Source organism: Lagenorhynchus albirostris, chromosome 20 (genome assembly GCF_949774975.1).
Source record: "Lagenorhynchus albirostris chromosome 20, mLagAlb1.1, whole genome shotgun sequence".
NCBI lineage: Eukaryota > Metazoa > Chordata > Mammalia > Artiodactyla > Delphinidae > Lagenorhynchus > Lagenorhynchus albirostris.
Window position 1 is genome coordinate 3299556 of NC_083114.1, and position 22351 is coordinate 3321906.

Below are 22351 nucleotides of genomic sequence, written 5' to 3' on the forward strand. Positions count from 1 at the left end.
ATTTATTTTTTAACATCTTTATTGGAGTGTAATTGCTTTACAGTGGTGTGTTAGTTTCTGCTTTATAACAAAGTGAATCAGTCATACATAAACATATGTTCCCATATGTCTTCCCTCTTGCGTCTCCCTCCCTCCCACCCTCCCTATCCCACCCCTCCAGGCGGTCACAAAGCACCGAGCTGATCTCCCCGTGCTATGCGGCTGCTTCCCACTAGCCATCCATTTTACATTTGGTCGTGTATATAAGTCCTGGTTCCATCTCTAAAGCATCTGCAGAATCTGAGCATTTCTCACCTCCTTCACTGCCACCCTGTTGGTCCAGGCCACCACCATCTCTCACCTGGGTAGCCTCACCGGTCTGCTCATGGGGTCTCTCTGTCCCCTGCAGTCCGTTCTTAACCCCACACCAGAATGATCCTTTAAGATTGTAAGTCGGTGGTCTCTCACTCCACTCAGAGGAAAACCTGACATATTCCAATGGGCAGCAAGGTCTGGTTCTCCCTCTGCAAGTCTTGGTATCACCTGCCTGAGGAGAGTCCTACCCTGGCCATCCTATTTAGAATCATCGCTCACACTCCTGGCCCCCTTTTTCCTGCTTTGTTTTCTGCATTGTTCTGCTTACAAACCACAGGATTTGCTTATTCCTTATGGGGACTGCCTGTCACCCCCCCGTAGGATGTGAGCTCCTCTAGGGAGGTGACGTTTGCTTTGTCCGTGATGCATCTTGGCACAGAGTAGGCACGCTGTAATGATATGTGGAATGAACTATGCCACAAGTCAGGGCGTGGCTCACCTGTCACCCACGCCTGCCCCACCGGCCTGTCTCTTTGGGACTGAGCTGCCTGCCGGGTCCTCTCTCTGCATGGCAGGGCAGGAATGCCAGGCATCTCAGAGCTCACCAAGTCCTCTTCCTTCCCAGGAGGGTTCTGGCGGGAGCGGGAGGCCGGGGGCTGCCAATTCCTGGCCTCTTTCCACACGCTGACTCCTGCAGGGGAGGTCCATTTTGACCCTCGGTTTCTACCTCCAGGCCTGGCACAACTGCAAAGTGAGGTCATTTACAGCTGGAGGGAGGCTGGCTGTGAATACCTCCTAACTTCTCAGGGAATTGCACTCTAGGAATGGAGGAGAGAGGGGTTAGGACGTAGCTGAGGAAAAGGAAGAAGGAAAGGGAGGCACAGATGTGGACAGATTGCTCCAAACCAGTGTCCTGTCTGCAGCAGTTTGGGTACTAGGAAGATGGGCCCCAGCCTGGGGGAGCTCCAGATACCAATTTCTGTGTGTCTGCACGTCTCATGCCCATGGAAGGGACAGTGTGGGCAGGGCTCTCATCGCCCACATGTAGGGACAGCTCCAGGGGAAGCTGCTTTTAATGGAGAAGTTGGACATCGTGGGAAGGAGGAGAGACCCAGAGAGCAGTCATGGGTGCGCGTGGGGGGTGGAGGTGGGTCCCCACCCGAAGGGCCGTCATGCTTCCTCCTGTGACGTTGTTCCCTTAGCCTGAAGCTCTGTCTCCCCTCTGTGTTTTAGAGCCAGCAGAGCTTCCCAGCACGAGCTGGAGAAGGACCTGAGTGACAAGCAGGCGGCTTGCCGCATCGACGATAAATGCCACCACCTGCGAAACACGTCGGACGGCGTCAGCTACTTCTGCGGAGTGGAGCGGGTGAATGCCATGTGAGTAGGGCGCGTGCCGCCTTTGTGATTTCCATGTCACTTAATTCATTCTCTCTCCTTTCAAAAGGATGCAGCGCACAGGTAAATCGGAGATCCTGGGAGGATGCGGAAAGGTAAGAGGCACCTGCGATGGACAGGTCGTCAGTAAGCACGGTGTTCTGCAGACACTTGCATCCTGCTGTAATCTTTTGTAGAAGAATATTCATTGTTTATATTTCTAACTGTGAAAATAGCACCTGCGTGAGGCACAAGAACCTAGAAAACACAGTTTAGCACAAAGAAAATAAAATGTTACCAATGTATTGGATGCCCTGGACGTGGGCCCGGGGTGGGAAGTACAAGCTGAAAAACAGCTGAATGTTGAATAATTTATTTCCACTCTTTCTTACACCTGCCCCGTCCGTGGTTTCTTTGCCAGGCCCCTGGATACGATCTTGGGTTCATGCTCTTTTCTCTATGAGAGGGCCTGTCCTTCCGCATCTTGATAACCCTGCTATCTTTCTTTACCATCTTATAAAAATGGTCCTGTCGCTTTCACATCTCTTTGGAAAATAGTGGCATAGAACATTAAAAAAAATCAACTTGATTGAGGTGAAATTCACCTATGCTATAATGCATTTGGCGTTAGTGTACATTTTGATGAGTTTTAACAAATTTCTATGCCTATGTAACTGTAACCATATCCACACTCATGGCCCCTCCCCCTTTTAAAGAGACTCCCTTTAAAGCTCCCTTTAGGGCTGGTCACCCCAAAGCAGACCCCCTCTTAGCTCTTCTGTAATAGGAGCAGCAACGGGTACCAACTTTGTCATTCAGATTCTTCAGGTGTGAATCAGATTCAGACCCTCGGTCCTAAGTGGTCCCCATGAAGTGCCTCTTACTTAATTTGAGGAAAGCAGGAAGCATCTTCCTTTTCTCCTTCTGGGGTGGACGTGGAGGGGCGGGTGGGCTGGGATCAAACCACACACACTCTGACCACTTGGTCCTCCATAAAGGGCCTCATCTATTTCCAGCATGAACTCTTAGCCGTCTCTTGTAGGGTGTCAGGGTATGGAACAGATAGGATGTTATTTTTGGTCATCATGGCCTGAGCTAAAACCCTAATCGACAGTAAGAGTCTCATTTGACATCCTATTACACCATCAAGCAAAGAAACCACACAGAGAGGCCCAATATTAACAATTTACCGTCAGTCCTTCCAGTATTCTTCCACTCGTGTAGATATCGATTTATATTTTTAAAGATTGGTATTACGCATGTGCTGTTTGTATAGCCTGTCTGATTTTTCACTTCAGGATATGTCAAATACGTTGTTTGTGAAAATATTCTTCTACAGCGTGAGTTTGCATGCTGTATGGATTACTTTTTAAAAGGTACCATCATTTACTCAAATTTTTCTTTACTTTGGGACATTTTAGCGTGTTTCCAGTGTTTCAGGGATTGGCATAAACACTGCTAAAAATGAATCTCCTTACATGTACATCTTTGGGTTATTTCCTTAGGATCAATTTCTGAAGTGGATCGATACAGAGATTAGCATGACCCTTGTGCAGTGATGGTATGCCAGTTCAGGAAGCATTCTGTATTTCCAGTCCGGGGATATAAAGCACAGCATGGTGACTGGTTAACAATACTCTATTGCATAGTTGAAAGTTGCTAAGACAGTAGATCTTAAAAATTCTCATTCAAGAAAAAAGGTTTGTAACTGTGTGTGATGGTGGATGTTGTCAGCGAGGCTTCCTGTGGTGGCCATTTTGCAATGTACCCATAAATCAAATCATTATGTTGCACACCTGAGACTAATATAATGTTATAGTAGATTTCAATAAATTAGATTTCAATTAGATTTCAATAAAAACACTTTCTAAAGTGGAATTTCTGAGGTATGCACATTTGCTCTCCGGCATGGCCGTACCCATTCAACTTTCCTACCTGCAGGATGAGAGAATCTTTTTCTAAACATGCTCACCAGAAAATTATCATTCTCTTCATTCTTTGTTATTCTGACAAAGTGTTGTTAATATGTTGTTGTTTTCATTAGTACCACTTTGATTAGTCCTGAGGTTGAATATTTTTTCGTAACGCTTATGGGGCCGGTGAGACACACATTTCTAATGAATGGACGTACTCATACCCTTCACCGATCCCCTCCCCCGCCCCTGCACATTGGCAGAGGACTTAATCTATGCTGCGGATTTACAGAGAGAAAGCACTCAAACAAGGAACAATTAAGAAAATTTTAAAAGAAGCTTTGCTCTGATGTTTACACTTCATGCAGTAAAACCAGGATCAAGTGATTTGGGGTTTTTTTCTTTCTCCGGACGAGCGGTTGTCTACAGAAAATCTAGGCTGATTCATCATCATTTCCATTGTCTGGGTCTATTTCTTTTTTCTTCAGGGTCTCAGTGCCCGAGTCCTGGGCCAAATTTACCCACGACAATATTCTTCGCTCCCAGAGCGAGCGAGCTGCCTCTGCGAAACTAAGAGACGACATCCAGAACCTCCTGGTGGTGACAGCCAACGAGATGTGGAATCAGTTCAACAAAGTGAACCTGGCTTTCACCAGCCGCATTGCTGAGACTGCAGATGCTAAAAATAAGATTCAGATTCACCTCGCAAAGGTAAGCCAAGCACTGGGAGGCCCCCGCAGCTGACCTGGATAGGTAGAGCAGGGGGCCCTGGGACCACAGATCTCCACCGTAAGGCACATGACTTCCTGGCCATACAGACTAAGAAAAATGAAAACTGGTGCAGAGTGCATCATTTATTTTAGCCAGGTAGCTAGGTGTCAACATGAAATTGGAATCCAACGTGAATTGGAAATGGGAACACAAAGAATGCACTGTGTCATGAAAGGTTCCTAGCATTTAATAGAAACAAAAATATTATTATTAACGTTCAATGAATCACCGTATGTAACTAGGAAGTGAATTTATTATTAGAACATATGGTAGGGATGTTTTCTGTTAAATTATTTCGGGCCTTTTTTTCTGGAATACAAAACCAAATACAGGCGACTATTAAGTGGTTCAAAATGTTTCTGATATTGAACTTTTTAAAGTGTTTTAAGTATAAGTGTTTTATGAGGACAATAAGATGAAAGATTTTGGCAGAATTCATGGGTTTCAAGATAAACAAGGTGCTCTTGCTTTTTTTAGTATCGGTCTTGGAGTCCTTGTTATTTCTGTGGGTTATGCTGCATATAGTTTTCTGGTTTTGTTTCTTAATTTAATTTTCATTTTATACTGGGGTATAGTTGATTTATGATGTTGTGTTAGTTTCAGGTGTAGTGGTTCAGTTATCCGTATATACATTCTTTTTATTCTTTATATACATTTATTATATATTTTATATATATAAATATATATATTATTATTATTTATATACATTCTTTTTCAGATTCTTTTCCAATACAGGTTATTGCAGAATATTGAGTAGTTTCACTTCTCTTTTTAAGAACCTTACCATGTTGGCTCTGTTGCTCTCAGGAGATATTATCCTATCGAGGGCACTGTGTTTTCCCAGGCTGCAGTAATTTACCTTTCCTTCTCATGGTGTCTTCTTTGGGTGATACACATTTGTTGGGTCAGACAGCTTCTACATCCAGCGAAGGGAAGCGAGAAGGATAAAACGTAGTTTTTGTCCCAGGAAGCTTATATTTGTGGAGAAGGTGCGCGTAACATGAAAAGCGCATGCACGATGAAAAACAATAGAACATGACAGATCACCGTTGCCAAATAGCCACCACAGAAATCGTTCTGGGAGTTTGGAGGAAGAAGCGAGCATTCAGGTGGGGCAGCATCATGAACAAAGCCTCGGGAGGTATAGCCAATCAGAGGTTGAGTCAGGTCCGTAAAGAGACCCTCTGGCTGGTGCAGACGGTGTGTGTCCCTAGAGAGACAAGCTTGGAAAGGCAGGCGGAGCCAGGCCGTGGAAGTCATTGATGGGCAGGCATCCCCTGGGCAGTGAGGGGCCACCTAAAGGCCTTTTACCGATAGAAGGCTGACACGATGGAGTCCCTTTGCTCAACAAAGTTTTGTTTACTACTGTATTAGTTTGCTCTGGCTGCCGTAACAAAGCCCTACAGACTGGGTGGCTTAAACAACGGAAATTTATTTTCTCCCAGTCCTGGAGGCTGAAGTCTGAGATCAGGTTATCCGTGGGTTGGTTTCTCCGGAGGCCTCTCTCCTAGGCTTGTAGATGGGCGCCTTCTCCCACACCATCACGTGCTCTCTTCCCTCCATGCCTGTCTGTCTCCTAATCTCTCTTTATAAGGACACCAGTCAGATTGGATTAGGACCAACACTAATGACCTCGTTAAAGAACTTCATTAACTGTTTAGAGGCTCTACCTTCAAATACAATCACATTCCGGGATCTGGGGGTTAGGACTTCAACATATGGATTTGGGGGGGTTGAGGACGATAGAATCCAACTCATAACAGCTACATTCAAGGTGCTGTGCCAGGGGCTTTGGGGTGTACACACATGACGACTCACTGACCCTGCCATCTTGTGTCTTGTGTGAGACAAGACACGTACGTAGAAAATGATAAGTTCCATCAGAAAAGTGCAGAAAGAACCCTTTGGAGCTACAGATAAAAGGTTCAGTTTGTTTAGCAGAAGGAGCAGTTATTTCCAGTGGTGAGAGATGGGGGTGGCTTCGTGGAGCGGGGAGCCCTTGAGGGTGGCCTTGGTGATAGAACAGTGTAATGATTTTCAGCAGGTGGTTGAAAGCTTGGAAGAGAGGGCAAAGCTTAACTGACAGGTGAAAGAGTTCCTGGCTTTCACAAGTGCTGAAGCTGTGTGGTTACAGGAGGTCTCTGCAGGGAGAAAGGAGGTAGCAGAGAAGGGGTCAAGGGCAGCACCTTGCACTGGAGTGAGGAGAAGGAGTTAGAGACAAAATCAGGGATTAGGATAGCAGTTGGCCAGAGAAGTAAGCAAGGCGAGGGTTTCAAGGGGAGGGACACTCCGGAGAGGCCTCATCATTGACTTTGAGTGCGTGGTCTCACCAGAGCAACCAGGGCCAGAGACAGGATACAGGGGCCACTGGGAGGTTAGGTGGGTGGCACGTGGAGGGAGTAGGCGAGGCCACTGCTGAGTCCATGTGGCTGTGAACTTGAGGAGAGGCTGGGAAGGTACCAGCCGGAGAGGACCCAGTGAGATTGGATGAGAGCGTGGTGGGGAAGGCATGAGGGTTCAAAGGAATTTGGGTGATGGTTGGGGGGCATCTCCAGGCCACAGGAAAGCGGCTGAAGAAGAGGGGACTAATGGGGGGTGTGGAGACCCGGGGGGGGCAGAGGTCAAGGTCGTAGGCAAAGGAGAAGGCAGGGTTTTCAGAGCACAAGAAGGGGGCTTGCTTGTCAGAAGAGGAAGACGAACCAGGGAGGGATTCAGGTTTAGGTAACTGGGGGACCTTCTTTAAGGAGAGAAGAATATAAAATTGGGGTTACCAGATTATGAGCTCCTCCCTTGCAAGTGAGACACCCCAAAGCTTGACCTCGATTTGCCTCAAGGCAAATCCTCTCCTAGCAGGGAAACCTCTCTGAGATTAGTGAGGAGAGGCAGCGGGACGATAAAGAAGCAAGGATGCCCCGACGTGGGAGGGAAGCGGGGACCCTCGAAGCTGCTGGCCTCCCTTTTCTCGGAGTCACGTGCAAATGCGTATCAGTAAATATCTAATAGCCGGTGATCTGAGGGAAAAGGAGAAAGCGAGCTCGGATTTGCGGCATTCGCCCATTTCTGTGGCCTAAGTCCTCGCACGCTGAGTCGGGAGGAGATGCTCTCCAAAGGGTGGGAGCAGGTGCCGCACCTCCCACCGCGGGTCCCGGGATGGGGCTGGTGGGAGGAGGCCCTCAGACAATCCTCCTTCCCGTCAGGGGGAGGCCCGGCCACCGATGCACGGGTCGGGGAGCAGGTTGTTGAGGGCCCGGCACCAAAGCCCCGGGCGTTTGCTTCTCCTGGTACAGACCCTGCAGGAGATTTTCCAGACGGAGATGACCATCGAATCCATCAAGAAAGCCATCGAGGACAAGTGCGCCTTCCTGAAGGTGGCTCAGACCAGGCTGGATGAGCGTACGCGGAGGCCCAACATAGAGCTCTGCAGAGACACGGCTCAGCTGCGGTGAGCGAGGGAGAGGCGACGGGGGAAGAACCAGGTGGGGGTCACGGTGATGGGGAGGGGGGCGCCCTCAGGGCCAGCTCGGGCTCCTCTGGGGAAACCCCCAGGCTGCCGGCAGCTCTGAGCTCCCGCGGCTCGTCCACCAGCACACGGGGATGTAGAGCGGCCTAGTGATGGTCACGGTGCTAGAGCGTCCTTTAAAGTGTCAGTAACGGGGTTCGTGTTTAACAGCCCGGAGTTTCGGTTTGGGATGATGAAAAGTTCTCGAGATGGAAGGTGGTGATGTTTGCCAAGTTTGTGAATGTACTTAATGCCAGGGACTTAAGAGCTGAGATGGTAAATTTTGTGTTATGTCTCTTTTACCGCGACTAAAACAAAAAGGAAATGACATCAACACTACACACAAGAATAGTGGTAACACTTAGCCTCATCCAGGAGGTGGAGGTGGCGTTGGGCTCCTTTGCACCTCCCTGGAGTGTCCCGAGTTTCCAGATCCCCTGTCTCGGAAACAGTACAGAGGTTGGCCGCTGTGTGTGTCCGAGTGCCCCTGACTCATCGGAAGAGGGACTTTGGGTACCAACTCCCCCCACCCCGTCTGCTTGCTCTCACCGTCGCTCTCATCCGCTTCTTTGGGTGCTTCATTCCTGCTCTCATCGTTAAGAGCATCCTCAGGACCCCCTAATCCCGATGGCTCATTTCAGCTCATTTCAGTTTGTTCTGTTCTTGACAGAAATTGAAAGCAGCTGGTCAGCATCAAGCATCCCCCACGTGTACACGGTGGGAGGGATCTGACACTACACTTCATCTTCTGGACACTAGGTGTATTTTCTCCTTCTTTTTAACTTGGAAGATTCCTTTCAGGATGGGCTTGAATGGAATTGGCCGCCCTCCCACCCCCATTCTGGCTTCGTTTCCAGTTTCTCAGTACCTGCCTATCTGCCTCTTTCTGGATTGCATCACTGCTGTGCTTAGGTCTTGAAACACTTTGTGCAGAAGCAAATGAAATGTATAGCAACTGGAGGGACGAAGCGGCAGCGCTTGAACTGGAGCAGTGGGAGAGACCACTAGCCTTGTAGTCTGCCTGGTGCACGACTGAATTCCCTTATATCCTAGGGACAAAGCGACTTGGAGCTCTTACCCAGGGAACAAGCGGTGGGGTGAGGCTGTGAAGGAAATTTCGGGTGGTCTTTGTGAGGCCAAGAATGAGGAAGATGCTGATAAAGGTGGTGACGGTGACAATCACAATAGCTGTTGCCATTTATTGATCTTATTCTGTGCCGGGCACTGTCCTGCACACTTTACCTTATGCATTCTCTTCAATTTACAAGTAAGTAAATGGAGGCAGAAGCGGGCTGAGTGACGGTGACCCAGCTGGCAACTGCTGGGAGGAAGGAGAGACATAGTTAGAATCCTTGCCCATCTCCCTGCTGAGCTCCGTTCAAACAAAGCAGCAATTTGCCTCTGCTTCCCCATGGTTCATCGTATGGGGCCTTTGCCACCCCGCCGTCCTGTACCTAAGCTCATCCGGCCTTCTCAATGCCCACATGGGATGGGTCAGCAAAGCAGGTGCTGTATCCTCATCTCACTCTCACAGAGGATAAAATAGAGGGTCACAGAGGAGGCGTTACTGCAAAACACCCTCCATGGGCAGCACGCGTGTTGTCTGTGTCAGATGCTAAGAGGTGTGCTCTAGAATAGATTCAAATGGCCTTCTTCTCCCACAGCAGCTGTGTTTCTCCTAGTGGAGCTGTCGTCTGGGCCCTCACCATGGAGGAGGTCACCCAGGCCACATGTTTCTCCAAGTGGGTTCCACAGAACCCCTACTCACACACAGCCCATCACTGAGGTGAAGCGGCCCGCCACTCTGGAGGCAACCAGTCTGAAGTATCTATTTATTACAGGAACCTGGTAGTGGGATCACACCCATTTGGCCAGTTAGATTAGATCATGAATTGTGGTTTTATGCAAATATCATTGGGAGAAGCTGAGCTGAAGTTTCATGCTCTGACAATTTCTGCGGAGTCATCAAAAGTAGTGACGGGGGACTTCCCTGGTGGCACAGTGGTTAAGAATCCACCTGCCAATGCAGGGGACACGGGTTCGAGCCCTGGCCCGGGAAGATCCCACATGCCGCGGAGCAACTAAGCCCGTGCGCCACAACTACTGAGCCTGCGTTCTAGAGCCCACGAGCCACAGCTACTGAGCCTGTGAGCCACAACTACTGAAGCCCGCGTGCCCAGAGCCCATGCTCCGCAACAAGAGAAGCCACCGCAATCAGAAGCCCGCGCACCGCAACAGAGAGTAGCCCCCACTCGCTGCAACTAGAGAAAGCCCGCGAGCAGCAACGAAGACCCAACGCAGCCAAAAATAAGTAAATAAATAAATTTATCAAAAGAAAAAAAAAAAAAGTAGAGCCGGGAAGAGAGAAATTGTCCGGGCTGCCATCAGACCAACACAGGCTTGCTTTTCAGAAGGGTTTTGAGTCGTGGTCGAATTTGACTTTGCAGTTATCAGACAATGAGGCATTCACAGCTGCTTCTGAGAAGCTGAATGATTTTTCCTCTTTTCTCCCCCTTCACGGCTAAACAGAATTTGCTTTTCCTTTACTTCCTGCCGACCCTGCAGTGTGTCTATTTCCTCTGCTCCTTTACTGACTTCAGGACAAAACCTACTTTTGTTTCTGTAAAGACTTCTTGTTAAAATATTGTTGCCAAAAATATGGTCCTAGAGGAACAGCAGTGGAATTTAGGATTGTTATTGAGGGAGGAGGGGATTATTTTTCTTACTCAACTCATCATTCTGAAAGCAGCCCTTTGGCTGTCTAGATGAAGAAAACACAAGGACCATAAACTCAGGGGAGCGAGGACAGAGAAAAAGTGCTGTTTCCATTTCAAGACTTTGATTTGCATTTGAACTTTTTCTAAATGGGTGCTTTCAAGAACAATTCTAAACATTCTTGGCATCCTTGAGGGCAGGCCAGACCAGGCTCTGCTTTACTTAATCTTGATATATTTTTTTCAGACGACGGTAGTTTTATTTGTATTTGAATGCAAACTGTTTTTTCGGTTCTGTAATTTCCCCCAAAATGAGTGGTTTCAGCAGAACGGCTGTCTGCCATCTGCCAAGAATAAGGAAACTGAGAGTGGAACGTGGCCTTCAAAGAGGAGGAGAAACGTATTTCTAACGGCGAAAGTTGAGGGAGGTGTAGTATCTCTGAGCTGCCTTCACACGGCGATGGGAAAGCCAGGATGTTAGCTGCCTGCATTCTAAGTATCTGGAATTGCTTTTTTAAAAAATTGGTATTTTAATGTGTCCTTTTTCAGAAGAGCCCTCACAGATAAATTTTCCACTAGACTAACGTTTGGCTGTCAGGAGTGAAGACTCGCACGTCACCCTGCTCCGTCCCTACCTTTGGGTTCAGAGTTCCTTTTGAAGCGGTGAAAACAGCTCAGGGAAGGCTGGGAGGCGAGAAGCAGGCCAGTGTGATTATAAACCACTCACCCTCGTAAATCCCGTCACCAGCCGTGTTCGACAGCCTCTCTGAAGATCTGTTTCTTTGCTAGTAGTATTGTATACCCTGGGATCTTCAAAAAAGAAACTTACTTTTTAAATCCAGCCTGACCTAAACAACAACAAAATATGCCTTTAGCTCAGTTCTCAGATGCTGTGTTTACAGATCTCAGGCCAGAGGAAACTTCCACACTTAAGTTTAATTCCTTCCCTCCCCCACTAGAAGTAAGAAGACAGTTCAGGCTCTAAGATGAAAGGAGATGCACGGTGTGGGTGCGTTTTCACGGCTTGTCGTTGCATCCATGAACCTTTTGGGGGTGCTCTGCGGTGCTCCCCACCTCGGGCTGGCTGCAGGTGGCTCCCTCTGGCCTGTGCTCCCTCTTCATCACCTGGGGTCTGCTCCTCGTTCCTGGGAGACGCTTGACTTGGACTTCCGGGCAGCTTCCTACCTCCCATCATGGGCTGCATCTCCTAGGACACAGAAGTTGGTCCCCATCCATCAAGCATTTTCTGTGCTCCTGTCAACTGCAGGAGGGGATGTGGATGTCACTTTCCCGGACCCCATGGCCGGCAGGGAGACGTAGCACACAGGCCACGACAAGCACCCCGAGGGCCACAGAAGCGCTGGCGCTCTTGGAACACACGACATCGATATCGGGCAGCGAACTAGTCCCAGGGCTGAGGGAGGGACTTCCCTAAGAAGGGTCTGTCCAGCCGGGCTTTGAGGATGGCGTAAATTAGCGGGATGAAGAGTGGAATAAGAGCATCGTGTGCTGAGGGGACGGCAAGGGGGAGACCCTGAGGTCAGACACGGAGCAGGGACATTCAAGGACTTGCCTGCACAGTGGAGAGGAAGGGCGCAGGGGCACGGGGAGACAGGTACCGCAGATTTTTACATTTTTACGTAGGGGTGTGAGGAAGAGGGTGGGGTCAGGGATGATCAGAAGACCTTTGGTTCCAGCATCCGCAAGGATGACGTCACCATGGCCTGAGATGGGGCAGGCAGGTGGCCTGGGGTGCTGGTGATTCATCTGCTCTGTACCCCACCTTGGCGTGGGTGAGCCCCTGGCGGGCATACCCACCAGGGAGGGTGTGTCCAGAACGTGGGCCTGCAGGGCGGTCCTGGGGAGTCTCCAGACCCCCTTCATTTGTCCGCTGTGGCCTCGGATGGAGATGTGATGTTTGCCCCGTCGCGGTGTCGGTCCAGCCAAGGCACTTCAGGTAACCTCTCTGAGTTCAAGGCCAAAGAGAGTTGAAGTCCCTCAAAACTGTGTTTCCTTTTTGGAAACTATTTATTGTTTTCTTTCTGGCTTTAAGAGCTGTATCTGTTCGTGATAGAAAATCAGAAAATGAAATAAAAAATAAAAATCATCGTCAATTCTCCTTGCCGTTGAGGGATAACCGTGGTTGCCACCAGGCACGTTAACAAAATTGTGATCACGCTGCATGTAGAGTTCTCTATCCTGACTTTTTCAACCAACATTGTATTCTGAGTTTCCTTCCCCAAGGCAAAAACCAATTCTTGTTTAAAAAGTATTGCCTGCATAGTATTCCATCGTCTGACTACGTGTCCGTTATCATCAGGATCTTGTTTCCTCTTGTTCTCTCATAATTATACTCAGTACAGGATAACACAATGAAGGCATTGTTCCTTTATCGTTTTCTGTCAAACTTTTCACTTTGTTTAAATTCACAAGTAAGAGAGAGACACGCTCTGATTTTAAAACAAATTCAAACAGTACAGATCCATATGGAGTAAAAAACAAGAGCCTCTTTTCTTCCCTCTCCTCTCCCCCCCCCCAAGCACCCCCCCAACCTCAACCAGCAGCTGCTGATTTGGTGCATAATACATTTACAGTTTGTCCTTTACGAAAAGCAGGGGGCGGAGGGTTTTGAGTAGAGACGTTGTTGCTTTGGTGCCGTCTTAAATGAATATTCTGTGAGAGCTAATTTTGGGCCTGACACTATTTTGGTTCTTGTGGTAGGGTTGCCAGATTTTGCAAATTAGCGGCCAGGTAAATATGAATCTCAGATAAACGACGAATAATTTTTTAGTATTAGTATATCCCCAATACCGCAAGGCATCTTTACACAGAAAACACTTATGGTAAGTAAAAATACTTGTAGTGAATACTATTCAGCCTTAAAAAGAAAGAAAATTCTGACACGTGCTACCACATGGATGAACCTTGAGGACATTATGCTGAGTGAAACAAACCAGTCACAGAAGGACAAATACTGGACGATGCCACTTGTATGAAGTACCTAGTGTGGTCAGATTCATAGAGACAGAAAGAAGAATGGTGGTTGCCGGGGGATGGGGGTCGCGGGGCAGAATAGGGGTTAGTGTCGAAAGGGGACAGAGCTGCCATTTTGCAAGATGAAAAGAGTTCTGTGGGTGGAGGGTGGTGATGGCCGTGTGACTGCCCATGATGCCACCAAACTGCACACTTAAAAATGGCTCCGATGGTAAATTTTATGTTGTTTCTATTTTACCGCAGTGAAAAAAATACTTGGACTAAAAACATACGTGTTTATCTGAAATTCAAATTTAACTGGGCCTCCTGTGTATTATCTGGGAGGCCTGCGCTGTGGGGATGACAAATAGAAATGAGATGGTCTCACCCAGAGGGTCCAGGGCCGAGGCCAACTTCCCAGGTCTCTGCTTCTGGGAGCTGAGTGGGCGGGGCAGGAAATGGGACCCAGTTCCTTATTATGGCCACCGAGACTCCTGATTTCCTTCTTAGCTTCCTGGATAACTGTGAGTGGTGTATAAACACATGTAGCCCGTCTGCCTGTGGGGAGGGCAGTTCATCAATCCCTGGGGCTCAATTTCCTTGTCTGTAGAACAAGGAAGCTGGGCTTGTTGACCTCTGCCATTTATCTTCCAGTGGCAAAGGCTGTGAAGCTATAAAATGGTCTTGGTATAATGATTTCCACATGGTCTGGGTATTTTTCTACGATCGTGAAATCCTTTTCCGCCTGCAGCGACGTCCACACCCCTATTTGTTCACTGTCACTATTCTCTTTATATTATGGTACATTTTCGTTAATTTCATGCACACACCCACCCTCCCCCCACCCAACCAGTCTGCTGATAAATGAACATCCCTAACAAAGAAAACTTTAGCTCTGAATCACTGGGCAAAATTTGATGAATTTGGAGTTGGTGGTTTCAACTGAGATAAGTTATTATCCTTACTATTGTCTTTTATAACCTGTTTAGTATTCTTTCTCTTGATTGACCACATGGTCCCACCCCTTGGATATTATTGGCCAAATCAGAGGGTAAAGGAGTCCTTGCTTAATTGCTCTCTGGGAGGAGAAAGAGTTTCTAAATATAAACACAACAGAAGAAATCACAGAGAAAAAGAAAGATTTAGCTAACTAAAAATTGAAATCTTATGTGTAACGAAATATAAGCTAAATTAAAAGGTAAAAAACAAATTAGAGAAAACATTTGCCACAAGCTTAACAGACCAAAAAAAAAAAAAATGTAATATGCCTAAAACTTAAAGAACTTTTTGCCAAAGTTTAAGATAATTAGTAATACCCCAGTAGAAAAATGAGCAAAAGACAGGAAGAGGCAATTCACGGAAAAATTGCAAAATGCCCAATAGACATTTAGGAAAGTTTCACTAATAATCAAAGAAATGAAAATGAAAATGATATCAGTTAAAATAATTTGAGGAGGAGATGCTAGATTTTTTACATGAAATGATGCCTTTTTTCCTTTCTGTCTTGAAAAATGTGTCATGTTTTTCATAATCAAAACGGCAGCTTGTTTCATGGTTTACGTAGCTGATTTCATGAATTATCATTTTCATGTCCCATTAGGTTTTTTTTTTTTTTTTTTTGCGGTACCCGGGCCACTCACTGTTGCGGCCTCTCCCGTTGCGGAGCACAGGCTCCGGACTTGCAGGCCCAGCGGCCATGGCTCACGGGCCCAGCCGCTCCGCGGCATGTGGGATCTTCCTGGACCGGGGCACGAACCCGTGTCCCCTGCTTCGGCAGGAGGACTCTAAACCACTGTACCACCAGGGAAGCCCCCATTAGGTTTTTGACGTTTCGGTATTTACTCTGGAACCTTGGGGCATTGCTGGGGGGAGGGGCATTATAATTGGAGGAGTGCCCATTAACTAACCCCTCCCCCACTGTAGTTAACAGGTTGGGCTGAATTCTAGCCGCTGAATAAAGCTGGGTGTTCCCCTCTTCCTCACTATATAAACAGCTTTCAATGATAAAGTAAATGCATGAAAATTGAGCCGTTTCCATTTTCCCCATCTTTACTATTAAAAAAAATCAAATGTTTAAAAGTTTACCTTTTCAAATATTATAAGGTTTAATATTCGCGTGTATGCGCAATGCATGTATGAAAACTTGCTGGTGTCCCCCGAATATCCTTGGTGTGCCTTTTGGATCGTCCTGTTTGCTTTGCGGCTTTGCAGCGTGACGTAGTTCTGAGGTTGATGTGACCGGTGGGAATTCACTAACCACACTCGGCACCGGTGGAGCTGATAACCAGCGTGACTTCTGCTAACCTAACAGGTGCCTCTTCCCCACGCAGCCTGGTTAACGAGGTGTATGAGGTGGACGACACCATCCAGACCCTGCAGCAGCGCCTGAGGGACGCGCAGGACACCCTGCAGTCGCTGGTCCACACCAAGGCCACCCTGGAGCACGACCTGGCGGTCAAAGCCAACTCCCTGTACATCGACCAGGAGAAGTGCATGAGCATGCGCAGGAGCTTCCCCAGCACCCGGCGGCTGGTGGGCTTCTGCTAGGGCCCCCTCCCTGGACTAGGTGTGATGCTCCCCAGGTAAGGCGGAACCAGGGCACCGCGTGCGCACGCACTTACACGAGGGCCAATCTATATTCACTTATTAAAGGATCGTATTTATAGACATGTGCCGCGGTCCTGTCTCGTAAAACCTTTCGTTTGCCTCCAAACCTTAGTTGCCAACGATTTACTAGGCCTCTGGGCCAGAGAAAAACAATCGATGTAATAGACAAGGTAAGAACCCTTATTTGTATTACTCTTGTATTCTCTGTGTAACATGAATGGGCTGGAAAGGAGCAATGTATTCTTTTCTGCGGCCGTGGAGGCAGGTATCCCAGCAGGTGGGTTCTGAGAGAACGGGAGAGGTCTCTGGAAGGTAGTAGTCGGGGATAGTTTGAGCAAAATTGAAGGTGGAAAAATAGAGAGTGCATTTGGACACTAGTAAGTAGACCAGTTTGGCTGTGATTCATAACGTAGGGTGTGTATGAAGAAACAGGATGGCTGAGACCCCTGGAAAGTTGCGGGGGGTGGGTTCAAGGGTAGGGGGAGTGATGGACAGCTCTGTGCAGGGACGTGGCCTTGTGAAAGCAATGACCGGGTAAGGAAAGTTTGAATTAGAGAGATGGCCGTGGAAACCAAGAGGGGAGAAGCACAAAGCATGTTACTACAAATCAGCAGAACTCGCTAACCTCACCGGCGAGTGAACCCTGAGGGCCCAGGGTGACAAAAGGTTGCTGACTTTGGGTGGGCCGAAAAATGGGACATTGCTTACATTCTAGGAGGTCCTGTCTTATCTCAGGGGTTGCTTATTTTTTTAAAAATAACTTTATTACAAATGAAAAACATTTGCTGATAATCTGTTTTGGAAAATAGGGAAAAGACACACCCAGAACTCCTTGTAAATTACTTGCTATCACAGCGCCCAGAAATAATCACTGAAGTTGGTCAGCATTTTATGGTATATGCTTTCAGTCCTTTTTCTGTGACAGTATATGTGTCTATAAAATTTATTTACATATGCAGTGTTTATTTACACATATGTATCATATGTAATGCTTATATTTAAATACATAATTAATAACACTTGGGACCACACTTCTGATTTGTAATCTCCTTTTCCTTATTCATATATTATACTATAAATGGGTTTCCATGTCATTAGCTGTTAATGCACAACATCATTTTTTTTTTTTTGCGGTACGCGGGCCTCTCACTGTTGTGGCCTCTCCCGTTGCGGAGCACAGGCTCCGGACGCGCAGGCTCAGCGGCCATGGCTCACGGGCCCAGCCGCTCCGCGGCATGTGGGATCTTCCCAGACCGGGGCATGAACCCGTGTCCCCTGCATCGGCAGGTGGACTCTCAACCACTGTGCCACCAGGGAAGCCCCACAACATCATTTTTTAAAACCTTGCCTTGGTGTCTCTAAAAACAATAAATAACCACTCTTGGAGATTTCAGAAAATACAGGTGAGGGATAACAGAGTATTTGTCTTTCTCTGCCTGACTTATTTCACTATGTTATCACGTATACGTGGAATCTAAAAAATAAGACAAACGAATGAATATAGCAAAACAGAAACAGACTCACAGATACAGAGAACAAACTAGTGGTTACAAGAGGGGAAAGGGAAGCGGGAGGGGCAAGAGAGGGGTAGGGGATTAAGAGGTACAAACTACTATGTATAAAATAAATAAGCACAGGGAAATACAGCCATTATGTTGTAATAACTTTAAATGGAGTTATTATTTTATTCTATAAAAATATTGAATCACTATGTTATATGCCTGAAACTAATATAATATTGTAAGTCAACTACACTTTGATTAAAAAAAGAGAAAGTACAGATGAGCAAAAGAAGAAAATAAAACTCTTCCATACTTCTAAACTAACTAGATGCTTTGATATACCTATATTCTATTTCTGTATTTTTATGCACATTTTCCTTTCAGAAATGGAATCCCGAGTAAAGTAGCCCTTACAAAGCACTTATTTTGGGCTGAAACCATTCCCAGTGCTTTGCTCACCTCAACTCATTTACGCTTTTTGCACTTGAAAATGTATACTCTTTCCATGTCATTTAATCCCTTTCCATAACTTCATTTTAATGGCTTTTTAATATTCCATTGTCCTGAGGTTCTAGAATGTTCTATGACCAATTACCCATTATCAAATATTTTTGTTGTGCCCGACTCTTCTTTATCACAATGTAGCCGTGATTTAATCTTGTTAGTGAAATGTGTGCAAACAACTTTAATATTTTGCTTAAGGAAGGTTCCTAGATCTGGAGTCGTTACATCAGAAGTCAGGCGCACATTGAAAAAGGCTTTTGCAGTGTATTATCAGATTGACCTCCTGAAACTTTATGTCACTCAGCACTCCACCACCAGCCTGTAAGAGGGCCTGTCTTTCTGCATCTTGATAATCCTGTGTTATCTTTCTTCACCAGCTCATCTTTAGCAAATAGTGATGTAGAACCTTGTTCACTGGACCCTTGAATTTCTTCTGTCAGTTGCTAGTCCTTGTTATTTGCCTGTTTCCCCTGAGTATTTCTCTTTTTCTCATTTGTTTTTTAGAGTTCTCTGTGTATCAGTCATGTGACACTTTGAGCCCATGTACTGAGCATATATTCTTTGTATGCCACCTGCCTTTACATTTTGCTCATGGTTTTCAATGTTCAGAGGCTGAAATGTGTAAATACTTCCGTGATGATTTATTTCTTTGGAGTTACACCAGAAAAGCTCTTCTTCATTCCAAGATTATTTACCTATAATTTCCTCTGATTCCATTCATGACTTCTTAAATTACCCTTAACCATCTGGAATTCAATTTGATATGATGTAGAGAGCATGCTAGCTTTGAATCCTTTGATCTGGAAGTACTGAAATGGGAAGATGAGTTACCGGAGGGAAGGGTTTCTCTCTTTTCTCTCCTATTTCTCTCCTCTTTCTCTTATAAGCATCTTTTTTCTGCCTGTGTTCTCTTTGCTCTGTCCTAACCACTGTCTATTAATGCCAAATCCATCTCTCTCTCTCTTTCTGTTTCTTAAAAGTTATTTTTCAGCACATCTTGGTCAGTCAACTTCACAAAACATCTCAAAATGCTAGTAGGGTTGACATAAACATGATAAGCTTGTACTAGGGTTATTTTTGTGGTCTCAGTGTATCATTTTAGACATCAAATTGTAGGTTTTGTCATTCTCCCTTTGCTTCTAATGGAAACAAAGATATTTAAGTGCCACTAAGACACTTGGCAATTAGAGTAATCAAGTGTTGGTGGTCATCAGTTTTAGACAATAGTTAGAATAAACATAAATTCCACGTCTCTTATTTGTTACATGTTTCAGGGAAAATCTTGCTGACTTTTTCCACGAATTATAATTTTTTTTGAGGAATATGTGAGTGTGGAGTCCTTTTACTTAAACATATGTTCCCAGCATTACAAGAATGTGATGGGAAGAAGACATAGTTGAGACAGAGGAAAAGGCTACTTTTCTTGTTATTTTGGTAAACTGTGGGCAAAGCGAAATTCCACAAATAAACATTCGGCTTCTGGTCTAAAATGTCACAGCTACTTCCGAGGGCAGATATCCAGACGCTGGGATCCACGAGCAGCCAAGACTCAGAGTGTGATCTTGCGTCAGAATCACAGGTCCACAAATATCAACACGTGATCTGGCTTTATCTATTCAGGCTCAAGCTATCTTTAATATTACGTGGCTTTAAGAAGGGCTGCTGGAATGTCAAAGGCTTCCACCCACCCAAGCATCATTCAGATTTAGACATGTGTGTAACTGCCCCTAAATAACCAAGTCACCTATAATTTTAGCAATTTCCATTTACATCCCTGGAGAGTGTTGTCATAAACACCTCGCAGGGCACTTTTGAGTCCTGAGTTCATGCTGGAAATAGCTGAGGTGGGGTCCGGTTCTTGGTTATAATTTTTGCACTTAAAACGGGAATGGAGTCCTTCCTTTTGTGTGCAGGGCTGACCCAGTTCAGGAGGAGGGGGAATTGGTTCTCATGGATGTATCCCCAGTTTTCCCTGTCAGTCTCCACTCTTCTAGCCCTGGCCCTTCAACTGTTCCCGGCAGTGCTGGACCCACCATTGGTGGGATTGCCAAGACCAGCCTTCTAGGCGGGATGCCATGATGATATTTTCTGAACCCTGTTATAGTCAGGCATTCATGGAGAACAGAGACAATACTTAATGTCTTCTCCAAGGATGGAAAATCTGTTTTACCTTGAGGACCAGTTCTAGACCATAGCAGTGCTTATTTGGAATGTTGAGAAGGAGTCTGAGGACATGTGTGAGTTCACACAGGTAAGAATCTAGACGTCGGAAGGCTAATCTAACCTGCAGGGGTCCAGGATGGAGAAGAAGCAGCACAAATATTGCGATCTCTGCTCTAAACAGTTCTATATCCTCCCTCAGCCCAGATCTTTCCCTTCCAACATCAGAAGCGTTCTGTTTTGTGATTAATGGGTCATTCCCTGGGGACCCTGCTGGGAGCTACTGGGAGACCCTTTCTGCTGCCAACTTTTTCCTTTTAGCAAGGAGCTTCTAAAGAGCTCACCGTGACCAAAAAGCAACTCTGGTGGCATCATGGTAGAGATCTAACTGTACAGAATAAATTAGACGTTATCATGGGATGTCCCTGGCAGTCCAACGGTTAAGACTCTACGCTCCCAGTGCAGGGGGCGTGGGTTCGATCACCGGTCAGGGAACTAAGATCCCACGTGCCCTGCAGCATGGCAAAAAAAAAAAAAAAAAAAAAAAGAATAAAGTAGACGCTATCAAAGTTTGTGGTTTTTTAAAGAAAATTATTTGAAAACTAAAGTGTTATTTTTCCCAAGAGACGTCCATGAGGGTATAATATTTCGAACAATCAATCTCATCAACACAATGAATTAATTTTACCAAAGTATTGCCAAGTCCTAGATCTCAGCGTCTTTGATTCTATCTTTAAATAGCATTTAAGGATAATATCTGCGTGTATACTCTGTTTCGTCAGATAGAAGAAAAAAATCTCCGATTTGACAGAATGTACGCAATTCTAGAAATCAACCTCTTCTGGCATCCTCTTGGCAATAACCGTTGGTACTGATGGACTGTAGGACTGCTCTCCATGTGCCTGGGTCTTTGGAACCGTATTTCTCCTAAAGAGCATTCAGTCCCAAATGGGGAGCCATTGCGTTTTGTGTCACTTACCGGCATTTTGGTGCGAGTTAACCAAAATAGGTTCTTTCCCGTTTGTGCGCATTCTGGGTTGCCTCTGAGCTGGAGTTATAGCTACAGAAATAGCTGACTTCCTCTAGAGAGAAAAAGGAATTTAGAACTAGGTGCCTCCTTTTCTTACCTTGGTTTGGATTCTGTTCATCTTATCTTGTGGGTTTTAAGACCCTTAGCTTGGGTCACATTTCTTTGCTCTCACGGAACTCAGGACACACAGGACTGTATTAGTAAAATGAGTACTAGGCATTGTGGAGTAACAGTGTTAGGAAATGTTGAAAGGAGTCTAATTATGAAATTTAGAGATGAAGAGTCAATGAAAACCCCAAATCTACACACGTAGAGCTATCTAGGGAGAATTTCAAGAGTCATTTGAGTTCTGGTTTGCTGGATAATTACCTTCGTAGAGAAGTTCTGAGATGTGTTTATTGTTCAAGCTTCAAGAAGACGATGATGATGTTTATCTCTTAGGGAGGGGAAAGCGCAAATGTTCGGGGATAATGCAGAAAGACTTTATCCCCAGTGGTGAAATAATGACCATCACTCTTGGTCAGTTTCACGATAGAAGATCAAATCCAGTGGCAAGCAAGAGGATATATTGTGGCCCAGTAGGAATGGCAGGATGGTTCAGTAGTAAGTAATCCAAACCTCAGCTTCGTTCTGTCTGCCTGTTCGCTGGTTGGTTGAATCCCTGGAGGAGAGCAGAGCAAGGTGTATGGAGCGAAACCGTGCTAGGAACTGGGGTCTGGACTGATATCTTGTCCTCCAGCGTCACCCTCCACTTGTCCCCACCAGCCAATTCTTTGAAGATATAGTATGTGGAAAATTGCAATTCGTTCTTTATTCACTGACTCAATCAGTAGATTTTTACTGAGTCCCTTCCATGTGTTTGTGCTGTATTGGACTCTGGAGATAATACAACGGACGAGATCCACACGGTCTCTGCCCTCATGGAGCTTGCAGTCCAGTGGATTCTACTGACAAATAATCACACAAAGAACTAAGCTAATTATGAGAATTTATGAGAGGGATTGCATCTT

The 22351-nt window shown here is 46.0% G+C and overlaps 1 protein-coding gene across 1 annotated transcript in view; it reads left to right on the forward strand.

Annotated features, from left to right (window-relative positions):
- Nucleotides 1-16085, forward strand: part of TEKT3 (tektin 3) — a 176506-nt gene extending 160421 nt beyond the window's left edge. The window contains exons 7-10 of the mRNA XM_060133174.1: nucleotides 1528-1671; nucleotides 4070-4292; nucleotides 7640-7794; nucleotides 15869-16085. Of these exons, the coding sequence (XP_059989157.1) occupies nucleotides 1528-1671; nucleotides 4070-4292; nucleotides 7640-7794; nucleotides 15869-16085 (739 nt within the window). The remainder of the gene's footprint in view (nucleotides 1-1527; nucleotides 1672-4069; nucleotides 4293-7639; nucleotides 7795-15868) is intronic.
- Nucleotides 16086-22351: the final 6266 nt, after the last annotated feature.